Below are 15340 nucleotides of genomic sequence, written 5' to 3' on the forward strand. Positions count from 1 at the left end.
GAGCAGGGACAGTTTTAGGTAACATTGAAGCCTTTTCCATTTAAATGCCATTTAAATTTCTAAAGAAACTTCAACAAGCAATCACTAATGCTAATACAAAATGTCATGTTACTAAGCAGCCTTTTAAAGGGATAGCTCATTTAATGGACTATATTAAGGCTCATGATGGCAATGGAGGAAATTTACATAAGGCTACATTGTTAGTGCAAACTATGGCAGGATTGAGGGTAAACAACGGGACTGCTGCATTTCCTGGAGCTTGTTTCCATTCTGGAAAAAAGGAACACACCGAAAGGACTGCAGACAAAATCTAAGAACAGGACCTCAGCCGAGGGTAACAACAAAAAATACTAAACCAGGCATTTGCCCTAAGTGTAAAAAAATAAAGAAAAATAATTGGGCTAATCAATGTCATTCAAAATTTAATAAGGAAGGGAACCCGATTCCAACTGGGGCCTATCCTGCTCAAGTTACTCTCTCATCTCTGTACAGTGTTTGTCCCCTGCCACCAATAAAAGCAGCAAATTTGCGTAGCACTCAGAAAGTAAATATTTTACCTGGGGAGCCTCCATGAAAAAATTCCAGCAGGAGTTTGTAAGCCCTTACCTACAGAAACAGTGGTTTTGCTTTTAGGAAAACCTAGCCTTAATACTAAAGGGATAAAATTTCATACAGAAGCTATTAATAGTAATTTTACAGGGGAAATGCACATTGTATGTCATTTTCCAATACTTGCAGTGCTAAACCTAAAAAACACATAGCACAAATCTTACTTTTACCTTACGTCAAATTAGGTCAAAGCAAAGATGAAAGAATTGGAGGATCTGGAAGTACAAATAAGCAGGGCAAAGCTGCATACTGAATATATCAAATTACAAATAAACACCCAGCATGTAAAGTCACTATTCATTGAAAAAAATTTTAAAGGTTTAGTTAATACTAGCACAAATGTCTCAATTATTTCTGTTCAGTACTGACCCTTTTCTTGGCCTGTATAAAATGCTCACTCTAATATAGTCAGAGTGGGGCGGGCCTCAGAAGTTTATCAAAGCGGTCTTATCTTACCATGTAAAGGGCCAGAAGGACAGCCTGGACCCATTCAGTCTATTGTAATTCAGATTCCTCTTAACTTGTGGGGAAGAAACTTATTACAGCAGTGGGGAACCAAAGTCTTAAGACCTGAACAATCCTATAGCTCCCAAAATCAACAAATAGTGGAGGCCATGGGCTATGTACCTGGAATGGAAATAGAAAAAAAATTTACAGGGTCTAAAAGAATCTCTAGAAGTTAAGGCTGGGCGTGGTGGCTCAAGCCTGTAATCCCAGCACTTTCGGAGGCCGAGGCGGGTGGATCACGAGGTCAAGAGATCGAGACCATCCTGGTCAACATGGTGAAACCCCGTCTCTACTAAAAATACAAAAATCCGCTGGGCATGGTGGCGCGTGCCTGTAATCCCAGCTACTCAGGAGGCTGAGGCAGGAGAATTGCCTGAACCCAGGAGGCAGAGGTTGCGGTGAGCCGAGATCGCGCCATTGCACTCCAGCCTGGGTAACAAGAGCGAAACTCCGTCTCGAAAAAAAAAAAAAAAAGAATCTCTAGAAGTTAAGGGGCAAAGTTCTCAACATGGTCACAATATCATTTTTAATGACAGCCATTGTTAAACCTCCAAAACCAATAGCTTGAAAATGGTTAGATAATAAACCAGTTTTGACAGAACAATGGCCACTTACAAAAACTGGAGATTTTTTAAAATGTAATTGCTAAACAATTAGGAAAAGAACATATAGTTCCCACATTTTCAGCTTAAAACTCTCCTATTTTTGTAATAAAAAAGAAATCTAAAAAATAAAAAAATGTTAACAGATCTTAGAGCAATTAATGCAGCTGTATTACTTTTACCCACTATGATTCAAAAAAATTGTCTACTAACTATTATTGATTTGAAGGACTGTTGTTTGTTTTTTTTTTTTTTACAATTCCTTTGGCAGAAAAGAACTGTAAGCAATTGCTTTCACTTTTCCTTTTATATTAATAAAAAACTTGCCAAAAATATTATTGAAAAGTGCTTCCCTAAGGGATGTTAAACAGGCTCACAATTTGTCTAACTTACTTGGACAAAGCTAATAAGCCCACCAGAAAAAAAATTTTTCCTCAGTGTTATATTATTCATTAAATAATATTCTTTGTACTGCACCAAATAAAGAATTACGACCGGGCGCGGTGGCTCAAGACTGTAATCCCAACACTTTGGGAGGCCGAGGCGGGTGGATCACGAGGTCAAGAGATCGAGACCATCCTGGTCAACATGGTGAAACCCCGTTTCTACTAAAAATACAAAACATTAGCTGGGCATGGTGGCGCGTGCCTGTAGTCCCAGCTACTCAGGAGGCTGAGGCAGGAGAATTGCCTGAACCTGGGTGATGTGTACCTGGGTCTCAGGCCTCAGAAGTTCCTTAGGAACTGGGCAGTCACTGGGCAGGGGAAAGGGCCCAGGGACCCCTTGTGTGCATTTGCCCATGGAATATGCTCCTACCCCAGCTTCTCAGCCCTCACTGGGAGAGTCCAGGGCTCCCACCTGCTCTGTGTTTCCAACTCTGATCCACTCACCTGGTGACCCTGATGGCTTCCTCACCCCAGCCTGGGTCCTGCTCTGTTACATGGGGGTTCCAGGTTTCCTGAAGACAGAGGCCAACCACCAGCCCCACCTTAGTGGTTGGACCTGGATCTTTTTTTTTTTTGAGACGAAGCCTCACACCGTCACCCAATCTCGGCTCACTGAAATTTCCACCTCCTGGGTTCAAGGGGCTTTCCTGCCTCAGCCACCTGAGTAGCTGGGACTACAGGCGTATGCCACCATGTACATCACCATACCCAGCTAATTTTTTTTGTATTTTTAGTGTACAAATGGGGTTTCCCCTGTTGGGCAGAGTGATCTCGATCTCCTGACCTCGTGATCCGCCTGCCTTGGGCTCCCAAAGTGCTAGGACTACAGGCATAAACCACTGCTCTCGGCCCAGAGTTCTTTTTTTTCTTTTCTTTTTTTTTTTTTTGAGACGGAGTTTCGCTCTTGTGACCCAGGCTGGAGTGCAATGGCGCGACCTCGGCTCACCGCAACCTCCACCTCCTGGGTTCAGGCAATTCTCCTGCCTCAGCCTCCTGAGTAGCTGGAATTACAGGCACGCGCCACCATGCCCAGCTAATTTTTTGTATTTTTAGTAGAGATGGGGTTTCACCATGTTGACCAGGATGGTCTCGATCTCTTGACCTCATGATCCACCTGCCTCAGCCTCCCAAAGTCCTGCGACTACAGGCATGAGCCACCAAACCCAGCCTCACCCATCGTTCTTAAAATATAATTTTTTTCTCTCTCCAGTCTTCCATTTTTACTAAAGAAAAATTTCGGTGTGAGCAAGTGTCTCTATTATACTTGTCCTGATTATTTGTATAAAGTGTAGCAAGAACAATTCTTTTTACATAGGTTTTAAAAATCAGGTTTCATAAAACTTTGTTTCATAAAGTGAATCTCAGAAAAGACTTTGCAAAGCTGAGCCCAGCTATGGTTCTCTCCTGTCAAATAACTATATGAGTTGCATAAATGTCTCTTTTGAGGTCGCAGGATAACTTGGGTCTCATAAGCCTGTCAGGAGGTGACATTATTGACTTACCACAGGTTAGGGACCCTGTTCAGGGAAGGTGTAGACAAGGTAGGAAGCCAGTTTTCCCAAAGGGCTTTTATTGACTCTATACATCATGTTTGATTCCCTAGGGGAAAGCATGCCATTCCAGTCAAAGCCCTGCCAAAACGACTAATTTCTCCAATTGTGTCCCATTGCAGAAGGAAACATTCTTTTCCACTTATGCAAATTATATTGTCCTAAGTGAAGAATACTCACAAACCCATTCCCAATTTTGGAGAAAACAGGTAGAGAGAAACAAATATGCCCCTCATTTTGTTTACTCAATTGGAGTATTTTTTACTCGATTGCTAAAAGCTGTAAATAGCTGAAAATAAATTTCCTGAACTCTGAAAAACCAAACAAAGGACCAGTAATATTTTAAGCAAAGTCCAAAAGATGACTTCAATCTTATGTTAGTTCACTCCATGCAGTTATCTCCTGTCCTGCTTGATATTCATGCACATGTCAGCTCTCCATGAGAGTCCCGAAACTTTTTTCTTTATGCTAATGAAAAAATTTCCAAAGTTATCAGAAACCTACATTTAAAAGTACCTGTCAATGTCCTACAGCTGATTATAAATCACCTTTCAAAGAGGATTAAAACAAGACAACAGGCCGGGCACGGTGGCTCAAGCTCGTAATCCCAGCACTTTGGGAGGCCGAGGCGGGTGGACCACGAGGTCGAGAGATCGAGACCATCCTGGTCAACATGGTGAAACCCCGTCTCTACTAAAAATACAAAAAATTAGCTGGGCATGGTGGCGCGTGCCTGTAATCCCAGCTACTCGGGAGGCTGAGGCAGGAGAATTGCCTGAACCCAGGAGGCGGAGGTTGCAGTGAGCCGAGATCGCGCCATTGCACTCCAGCCTGGGTAACAAGAGTGAAACTCCGTCTCAAAAAAAAAAAACAAGACAACAAATGTCTGTGGGTGACAAAGGCATCTTAGGACAGCCATTATGACAGCCACAATTGACAGGGATGTTTTGGTTACTTCTGCTGCGTACAACAATTTGACATAACAATTATTACTATTAATAACATACACTAAGTCACATCAGAGTTATGGGAGTTTTCTATTATTTTGAAGCACATACCAATAAGACATTTATGCAAATACAGCCCAAGGGAAATGAAACACCATTTCACATTTGGCAATGCTTGCCTTTTTTTCCTGAGATAGAGTTTTGTTCTCGTTGCCCAGACTGGAGTGCAATGCTGCAATCTCCACTCACTGAAACCTTCACCTCCTGGGTTCAAGGGATTCTCCTGCCTCAGCCTCCTGAGTAGCTGGGACTACATGCTATCACACCTGGCTAATACTTGCATTTCAGTAGAGACAGGGTTTCACCATGTTGGCCAGGCTGGTCTCGAACTCCTGACTTCAAGTGACCCACCCACCTTGGCCTCCCAAAGTGTTGGGATGACAAGCATGAGTCACCGTGCCCAGCTTGCAATGATGCTTTTTTCTAGCTTGACCAAAATGTTGCCATGATAGATTCCCATAGAAGCACGAACCCTATTGTGAACTGCGCATGCGAGGGATCTGGGCTGCATGCTCCTTATGAGAATCTCACATCTGATGATTTGTCACTGTCTCCCATTACCCCCAGTTGGGACCATCCAGTTGCAAGAAGACAATCTGAAATGATTATTTCATTACATATTACAGTGTAATAATAGTATAGTTAACGTATAGTTAGTTAAATGTATAGTTAACGTAATGTGTTTGAATCATCCCAAATCCATGCACCCCACCCCTGGCCGTAGAAAAACTGTCTTCCAGAAAACGAGTCCCTAATGTCAAAAAGCTTGCAGACCACTGTGTTACCATGTTCCCAACAGGACCTTTAGGTATTCAACAGCCATCAGCACCTCTAATCTTCACAGAGATGGGAGGGAGGCTGAAATTTCAAATCCCCTAATGGCAAGGTCGGTTTCTTTGGCAACCAGCCCCACTGAGGCTGTCCAGGGGCGCCCAGCCATCAGCCATCTCATTAGCACACAAAGACACATCACTTCATACACTCCAAAGGCTTAGCACTCTGCCTCAGAACACTGGGGCAGAGACCACACAGAAACTCTTTTTATATTCCAATAACCCACAGAATGGAAGAAAAAATCTGCACAGTAGATACTTCATAAGTGTCTGCAATCCGGAATATATAAATAACTTTTACAACTCAACAACAAAGACAATCCAATCTAAAAACTAACAAAGCTTTTTAATACACACTTCACCAGCAAGCACTTGAGAGATGCTTAACATCATGAGTCATAATTAAAACCATAAAGAGATACCCCTTAACTCACACCATGGAATACTATGCAGGCATCAAAAAGGATGAGTTCATGTCCTTTGCAGGGACATGGATGAACCTGGAAACCATCATTCTCAGCAAACTGACACAAGAACAGAAAATCAAATCCCGCATGTTCTCACTCATAGGCGGGTGTTGAACAATGAGAACACATGGATACAGGGAGGGGAGCGTCACACACTGGGGTCTGTTGGGGGGAAATAGGGGAGGGACAGTGGGGGGTGGGAGTTGGGGAGAGAGAGCATGGGGAGAAATGCCAGATTTAGGTGACGGGGAGGAAGGCAGCAAATCACACTGCCACGTGTGTCCCTATGCAACAATCTTGCATGTTCTTCACGTGTACCCCAAAACTTAAAATGCAATTTTAAAAAAGTGGTATAAAGTTAGGGTGGCACAAAAAAGCAGCATTTGAAATTAAAGCCCTTTAACATTATCTTGAAATAAAGAAAACCAAAAACAAGTGTTGACAAAGATGTGCGGAAACTTGAATGATTAAACACTGCTGTGACAATATGAGATGGTGCAGTATATGTGTCAAATAATTTGGAGTTTCTCCAAATGGTTCCAAGTAGATTTACCATATGACTCAGTGATTCCATTCCTAGCTATATACCCCAAAGATCTGAAAACAGGTGTTCAAACAAACACTTGTATGCTCTTTAAATCTGTCAAGATCATACATATGCAGGAAAGTCTTGGGAACAGTGTCGGGAAAACTGGATCAGAGTGAAAAAACACATCATACTCCAAGGCGGGGCAGGAGGTAAAAGCGAAATGAGTTTGTGAACTGAATTACCACATAGGAACCATGCTGATTTCCTGATCTAGGGGTTCTGTGGTGGTAACGTAGGAGAGTGTCCGTGCTGTGGGTAAAATATACCGGAGTATTTTGCAGGACGCTGCAAATCTGGTACAGCAATAACTGCTGGGGACTCTAAGAAAAGAAACAGTTTATATTTTGCACTGCTACTGGAAGTTTCCTAGAACTATGACATTATTAAACAGTAAATTACTGGCCGGGCGCGGTGGCTCAAGCCTGTCATCCCAGCACTTTGGGAGGCCGAGGAGGGTGGATCACGAGGTCGAGAGATCGAGACCATCCTGGTCATCATGGTGAAACCCCGTCTCTACTAAAAATACAAAACATTAGCTGGGCACGGTGGCGCGTGCCTGTAATCCCAGCTACTCAGGAGGCTGAGGCAGGAGAATTGCCTGAACCCAGGAGGCGGAGGTTGTGGTGAGCCGAGATCGCGCCATTGCACTCCAGCCTGGGTAACAAGAGCGAAACTCTGTCTCAAAAAAAAAAAAAAAATGTAAATTAGTTTTTAAAACAACCTTATCAATACTGTGCCAGAAAAGCAGAGACATCACCAAAATATACTATAGAGGCTACGCTTCATGCAAAGCTGTGAATGCTTATAAAAGCTTCAATGCCGGGCGCGGTGGGCCAAGCCTGTCATCCGAGCACTTTGGGAGGCTGAGGCGGGCAGATCACAAGGTCAAGACATCGAGACCATCCTGGCCAACATGGTGAAACCCCATCTCTAATAAAAATAGAAAAATTAGCCGGGTGTTGTGGCACACACCTGTGGTCCGGGCTACTTGAGAGGCTGAGGCAGAAGAATTGCTTGAACCCGGGAGGCGGAGGTTGCAGTGAGCCGAGATCGCACGACTGCCCTCCAGCCTGGCGACAGAGCAAGACTCCATCTCAAAAAAAAAAAAGCCTCAATGTCAACAGACTCCACTTAGTAGATATTATTATACTAATTAGTATTAGAGGCTGCTGTGTGGACACATTAGTTTTACTGCACAGTGTGGATATTAGTGTTAGGGCATGGTGTACATATTATATTGGTGTTGGAGAACAGTGCAGATATTACATTAACATCAGGGAACCATATGGATAGTATTACATTAGCATTAGAAGCAACAGTGTGGATATCAGATTAGCGTTAGAATATTATATTGGTGTGGATATTATGTTGGTGTTAGGGTACGGTCTGGATGTCATAGTAATGTTAGGGTACGGTGTGATTATTATATTAGAGGCCACTGTGAGAACAGATCTTAGCAGCCACTGTGTCTGGATATTGACAATGATATCAGGATGTAGTCGTAATGATGGGATTTGGGGATTTCATTTTTCTAGATGAATTTCTTCCTTTGCTGAGTACTCTAAAGACTCTCTTCTCTGCACTCAGGGCCGTGGAAAGGAAGCTTTTTACTCACCAATGAACAAGACTTAGTTGACAGCACCATCGTGCTGTCCCGAGGAAGTCTTCTGTCACCTCAGAGGGAAGTTGGTCAGGGGTGGGTTCGTGCGCCCTCTGGTGGCGCCAGAGCTCAGCACAGATACTCTTGCTCAGTTTCTCAGCAGACGTGCACCCCCGCCTGGCTGTCCTGAAATACCTATAAAATTCAATATTGAGTTTACTCAATGTAATAATTTTAGAAATTCAAACCAAAATGAAGCCCACTGTAGCCATTCCTTCCCAAAGACAGTGATGGAAGACTTTGGAAGCCACGTAGAATCAAATGAATATATACACAAATTAAGAAAAACAAAAACCTACTCAAAATAGTCCAGAGACTGTAATTTTAAATGCAAAACTATAAAAAATCTAAAAGAAAATCTATATGACGTTGAGTTTGGTGTTGACTTGTAACACAAAACATCAAATGCCAATTCATGAAAATATTGATAACGGACTGCGTAAAACTAAGTATTCTACTGTGCAAAACTGTATGCAGAGAAAAAAAAGAAAAGAGAGATGCGAGAAGATAATTACAAAACACATACGTGATTTTAAAACTGGGTAAATATCTGAACAGATACCTAACCGTAGCAAATACACTGATAGTAGGCTGGACATGGTGGCTCATGTCTGTCATCCCACATCTGTTGAAGGCTTAGACGGGTAAATATTCTGAGGTCAGAGTTCCAGACCAGCCTGGCCAACATGGCGAAACCCGTCTCTACTAAAAATACAAAAAATTAGCCACGCGTGCTGGTGGGCACCTGTAATCCCAGCTGCTTGGGAGGCTGAAGCAGGAGAATCGCTTAAACAGGGGAGGTAGAGGGTGCAATGAGCCAGTATCGTGTCATTGCACTCCAACCTGGGTTACAGAGCAAGAAAGACTCCATCTCAAAAATATATATATATATTGTTAACAACATATCTCATACATGTTGATATGTTTATACGAGGGGAAACTAGTTTGGGTCTACACAGGAAATCTGCATTTTCCTCCCAATTTCGGTGTGATTCTAAAACTAATTTAAAATAAAGCCTTTATTTAAAAATTGTAATTTTTTAAAATATCTCCTTACTTATTTGTACTAATAATAAGTAGTAATTGACACTAACTACTCCTACTTTTCAAAACAAGGGCATTCATGATGCTGCAAAGTAATTTATGCAAACATATATAATTTCAATGAAATGCCTATTTTACAAGATTTATGTTAAAATAACACATCCATGTAAACATATTTATCATATATTTTTTCTTGTGGTGTGGTTCACTCTCTAGGAAATCTAGTCACCTTAGAACCAAGGAAAGACTTCAGATTTTGGACACTATTTCAATTTACAGCAGGACGTTTTCAAAAGTATAACTTAAAAAAAAATTAAAATAGCAATTGATTGTGACTGAATCACTTATTATAATGAATGCTTGTCTTTGTTTTGTTTCCCAGCATTCCTTTTAGCTACAATACAACAAAAGCAAATATTTGCCACTGGAAAAAAATATTCAAAGAAAGACTGTAAAGGGAATTTGTGACCACAATTATTCAATGTTTCATGACGATGCTTTCTAATACTGAGAAGTTTAAAGGGTTAGTCAAAGTTATCCTCCCAAAGATGCTTTGAAGTAATCGATGAAACTAGAGAAACAAAAGTGGCAGGACAATCAATGCGACTTTAGATGTCACTGTGTCTCATGAGAAAAAGTAATTTACCTTTAGAGGATCGCTAAGAATTACTGGAAGCCCAGACTCTGGAATGCATCTAAATTTAGTTGTCAATGTCATTAGCAACGAAGGTGATAAAAAGGGATCTGTGTTTTATTTCTGTAATACAATACCAATGCAGTATTTAATGCTCCAAGGAAAATAAGTTATACCTGAAATACAGCTGACAATATCAGAATCAAAATAAGCTTCCTGACCAGGCACGGTGGCTCATGCCTATAATCCCAACACTTTGAGGGGCCAAAGCAGGTGGATAATCTGAGGTAGGGAGCTCGAGACCCCCCTGGCAAACACGGAGAAACCCCATCTCTACTAAAAATACAAAAATTACCCAGGCTTGGTGGTGCATGCCTGTAATCCCAGCTACTGGGGAGGAAGCAGCAAGACAATCGCTTAAACCAGGGAGGAGGTGGGTGTGCTGGGCCAAGATCACACCATTCCTCTGCCCTACTGTATGTGTAAAAATGCAAATTCACTGAACCAGACTAAATTGTATTCAGTGGAAGGCTGATCAAAAAATTCAAAAGAATGCAACTTTTGTTTTATCTACTTCTGACCTAGAACCACCCCCCACCCCGCCTTCCTACTTCCAGTTGTTCCACCTCACTGAACCGAATGACTTTACATCTTGCACATATTGATTGGTGTCTCATGTCTCTCTAAAATGTATAAACGCAAGCTCTACCCTGACCACCTTGGGCCCATGTTGTCAGGAGCTCCTGAGGCTGTGTCATGGGTATGTCCATAACCTTGGCGAAATAAGCTTTCTACTTGACTGAGACCTGACTCAGATATTTAGGGATCACAATCCAAAATCACCATGGTGTGACAATTGACTACAGCATTCAGTACAGAGATGAGCTATACAGGTATGGTATGTAGCCTGAAAGCAAGAAGCTATACCATATCACTTACACCATCCAGGTTTTACAAGGACACTTGATGGTGTGTGCACAAAGATGAAATCACTAAGGACACATTTCTTAGAAAGTATCCACATTGTTAGAAGATGCTTGAGTGTATTTTAAATGGTTAAAGCCTAGGAGGAAAAAAAAAAAAAAAAGCAACTGAACTCCTGTTACGGTTTAATAACAAAGCTTAATAGAGTTAAGGTATTTCATCTAATCTAAGATGCTAATAATTAACACACATTATTTTATGCAACATCACAAATAGGCTGCCAATTAAACCAACTTTCTGAATGACAACAAAAATGTAAACTTCTATTAATGCCAGGAAAGTACAATGAATATGAATTATGGTTTTGATATGTTAAAGCAAAAAAGGGGAAAGCCGTTAGCCTGAGGTCTTCCCTAAGCAAACGAAACCGAACTTCGAGGCATGCAAACTGACTTAAAAACGTTAACAAACCAACCAGTCAATGACAAAATACCCAGCTGCCAGCTGGCTGAATGACTATTGACGCTGAGGGAACCATCCCCACAACCAGCGGTCGCCCAGCTGGAGCCAATGAGAAACCTCACTCAGCTGCCACCGCTAAGAGCTGGAAGACCCAAGCCCTATTTTTCACTCTGGTGCTTCAGGCACGATTCAAGCATCATTCCTTCCTTCAAAGTTGCCTAAAATTCTTCTAACCCCTAAATTCTAACTTTTAACCATAACCCTTAGCCCTAATCCTCACCCTAAACCCTAACGGTACGTTAGTTTCTACGTTTGCACTGATATGTCAGTGTTGATTATTAAAACTTGCACTGCAGCTCTTTCCCTCCCCGGCTTCGTAAGGATAGGCCGCCATCATGAACGACACAGTAACTATCCGCACTAGAAAGTTCATGACCAACCGACTGCTTCAGAGGAAACAAATGGTCATTGATGTCCTTCACCCCGGGAAGGCAACAGTGCCTAAGACAGAAATTCGGGAAAAACTAGCCAAAATGTACAAGACCACACCAGATGTCATCTTTGTATTTGGATTCAGAACTCATTTTGGTGGTGGCAAGACAACTGGCTTTGGCATGATTTATGATTCCCTGGATTATGCAAAGAAAAATGAACCCAAACATAGACTTGCAAGACATGGCCTGTATGAGAAGAAAAAGACCTCAAGAAAGCAACGAAAGGAACGCAAGAACAGAATGAAGAAAGTCAGGGGGACTGCAAAGGCCAATGTTGGTGCTGGCAAAAAGCCGAAGGAGTAAAGATGCTGCAATGATGTTATCTATGGCCGTTGTGGATTTTTCACGAGAAGCTTAATAAACTAAAAACTTGGTGTGAAAAAAAAAAAAAAAAAAAAAAAAAAAAAAAAAAAAAAAAAACTTGCACTGCAGCCACCTGGCCTTGGGTGGGGAGAACCTAGGTGCGAAGGATTCAGAGGAGCTTTCGGTGTCCAGTTTTCCATACCGAGATCTTTTTTTTTTTTTTTTTTTTTTTGAGACGGAGTTTCGCTCTTGTTACCCAGGCTGGGGTGCAATGGCGCGATCTCGGCTCACCGCAACCTCCGCCTCCTGGGTTCAGGCAATTCTCCTGCCTCAGCCTCCTGAGTAGCTGGGATTACAGGCACGTGCCACCATGCCCAGCTAATGTTTTGTATTTTTAGTAGAGACGGGTTTTCACCATGTTGACCAGGATGGTCTCGATCTCTCAACCTCGTGATCCACCCGCCTCGGCCTCCCAAAGTGCTAGGATTACAGGCTTGAGCCACCGCGCCCGGCCCATACCGAGATCTTACCAGTCTCTGACCCTAAGCATTGAAGGGCTGCAAACAGGAAGGAATTTACTCACTGTAGACGTGGCCCAGAGTTGTAGCGAGGCTATGCCCGCTAGGCCTGTGCCATGGAACATGCAGCTCCACACTCACGGTTCCCCACAGATGTATACTGAGAAGACTGCAACCCCGCAGACCGGCAGGACGCCGCGTGATGCACTCCAGGGCCTGGACGCCACACCACGCAAGCCGGCGCTGGGACGATGCACCACATGCCCCTAACCCCAACCCCTAACCCTAACCCTGAGCCTAACCACATTAAGTACAGTTTGCAATGAGCACAGATTGTGCTAATGCTCTCCACCTTTGGCAACAGAGCTACACTCTGTCTCAAAAAGGAAAAATACAAAAAATTATCTAGGCATGGTAGTAGGAGACTGTAATCTCAACTACTTTAGGGGGCTGAGGCAGGGGACTTGTTTGAACCCAGGTAACGAAGGTTACAGTGAACTGAGATCACCCCACTACACTCGAACCTGGACAACAGTGCAAGACTTCATCTGCAAAGGAAAATAGAGACACAGTTAAACACACACTGCACTAATAAGACATGCAAACAGACATCAGGCACATAACAAGATGATCAGTATCATTACCATTACGACCATCTACACCGAAACCACAATGGCATATACCTTTGACACACACTAGAAAGGCTATAATCTAAAGAAATGTAAAATAACAAGTGTTAGCAAGGTCTGAGAGAAATGACCATCCTTAAATACCGTATGGGGAATATAAAATAGTGCAGCCTTTTTTGTTTAAATATGTATGTTACTGCGATTTAGGTTTTGGGATACATTTGAAGAATATTCAAGATTGTCGCATAGGTACATACTTGGCAATGTGGTTTGCTGCCTTTCTCCCTATCACCTATATCTGGCATTTGTCCCCATGATATCCCTCCCCAACTCCCACTACATGCCCTCCACAGACCCCAGTGTGTGATGCTCACCTCCCTTCGTCCATGTGTTCTCAGTTTAACACCCACCTATGAGTGAGAACATGCAGTGTTTGATTTTCTGTTCTTCTGTCAGTTTGCCGAGATTGATGCTTTCCAGGTTCATCCGTGTCCGTACAAAGGACACGAACTCATCGTTTTCTATGTATATGTGCCACATTTTCCCTGTCCAGTCTATCATCGTTGGGCATTTGGGTTGGTTCCAAGTCTTTGCTATTGTAAACCGTGCTGCAATGAACATCCGTGTGCACGTGTCCTTATAATAGAACCATTTATAATCCCTTGGATATATACTCAGTAATGGGATTGCTAGGTCAAATGGAATTTCTATTTCTAGGTCCTTGAGGAATTGGCACACTGTCTTCCACAATGGTTGAACTAATTTGCACTCCCAGCCAGGCGCGGTGGCTCAAGCTTGTAATCCCAGCACTTTGGGAGGCCAAGGCGGGTGGATCACAAGGTCGAGAGATCGAGACCATCCTGGTCAACATGGCGAAACCCCGTCTCTACTAAAAATACAAAAAATTAGCTGGGCATGGTGGCGCGTGCCTGTAATCCCAGCTAATCAGGAGGCTGAGGCAGGAGAATTGCCTGAACCCAGGAGGCGGCGGTTGCGGTGAGCCGAGATCGCGCCATTGCACTCCAGCCTGGGTAACAAGAGCGAAACACCGTCTCAAAAAAAAAAAAAAAATTGCACTCCCACCAACAGTGTAAAAGTGTTCCTATTTCTCCACATCCTCTCCAGCATCTGTCGTCTCTAGATTTTTTAACGATGGCCATTCTAACTGGCGTGAGATGGTATCTCAATGTAGTGTTGATTTGCATTTCTCTACTGCAGCCTATTTTTAATACAGTTTGCTGTTTCCTCAAAAAGTTAAAAATACGCCGGGCATGATAGCTAATGCCTATAATCACAGCACACTGGGAGACAGAGACAGGTGGATCACATGAGTCCGGGAGTTAAAAGCTAGCCAGGATGACACAGCAAAACCCAACCTCTACTAGAAATACAAAAATTAGCCAGGCATGGTGGCACACACCTGTAGTCCCAGCTACATGGGAGGCTGAGACAGGAGGATTGCGTGAGCCCAGAATGTGGAGGCTGCAGTAAGCTGAGATTGCATCACTGCACTGCAGCCTAGGAGACAGCACAAGACCTCATCTCAAAATGGAAAGGCCAAACATGGTGACTCACACCGGTAATCCCAGCACTTTGAGGGGTGGAGGCAGAAGGATCTCTTGAAGTCCGCAGTTAAAAACCACCTTGGCCAGCATGGCAAAACCCGGTCTCTACTAAAAATATGAAAATTATCCGGGTGTGGTGGTATGCACCTGTAATCCCAGCTACTTCGGAGGCTGAGGCAGGAGAATTGCTTGAACCCAAGAGACTGAGGTTCCAGTGAGCTGATATCAGGCCACTGCACTCCAGCCTGGCCAACAGAGGCAAGATCGCACCAAAAAAAAAAAAAAAAAAAACGAAAGAAAGAAAGAAAAGAAAAGAAAACCATAATGCCTGGGACTGGAGGAGTGTAGTGGCTCACGCCTATAATCCAGCACTTTGGCAGACTGAGACGAGCACGTACCTCAGGTTGGGAGTTTGAGACCAGCCTTACCAACATAGAGAAACCTCGTCTCTACTGAAAATACAAAAATTAACTGGGCGTGGTGGTGCTCACCTGAGG

General features: G+C 43.0%; 2 protein-coding genes across 2 annotated transcripts in view; one reads left to right on the plus strand and one right to left on the minus strand.

Annotated features, from left to right (window-relative positions):
* Nucleotides 1-15340, minus strand: part of LOC104650443 (apolipophorins-like) — a 183447-nt gene that overhangs the window by 70266 nt on the left and 97841 nt on the right. The window contains exon 4 of the mRNA XM_074400437.1: nt 8226-8405. The gene's annotated coding sequence lies outside the window, so the exon portion shown is untranslated. The remainder of the gene's footprint in view (nt 1-8225; nt 8406-15340) is intronic.
* Nucleotides 11697-12234, plus strand: LOC141584738 (small ribosomal subunit protein eS24). Its single transcript, XM_074400276.1, has one exon. It carries the CDS (start codon nt 11730-11732, stop codon nt 12129-12131), a length of 402 nt encoding a protein of 133 aa, XP_074256377.1. The 5' UTR covers nt 11697-11729; the 3' UTR covers nt 12132-12234.

This window comes from Saimiri boliviensis, chromosome 6 (genome assembly GCF_048565385.1).
Source record: "Saimiri boliviensis isolate mSaiBol1 chromosome 6, mSaiBol1.pri, whole genome shotgun sequence".
Classification (NCBI taxonomy): Eukaryota; Metazoa; Chordata; class Mammalia; order Primates; family Cebidae; genus Saimiri; species Saimiri boliviensis.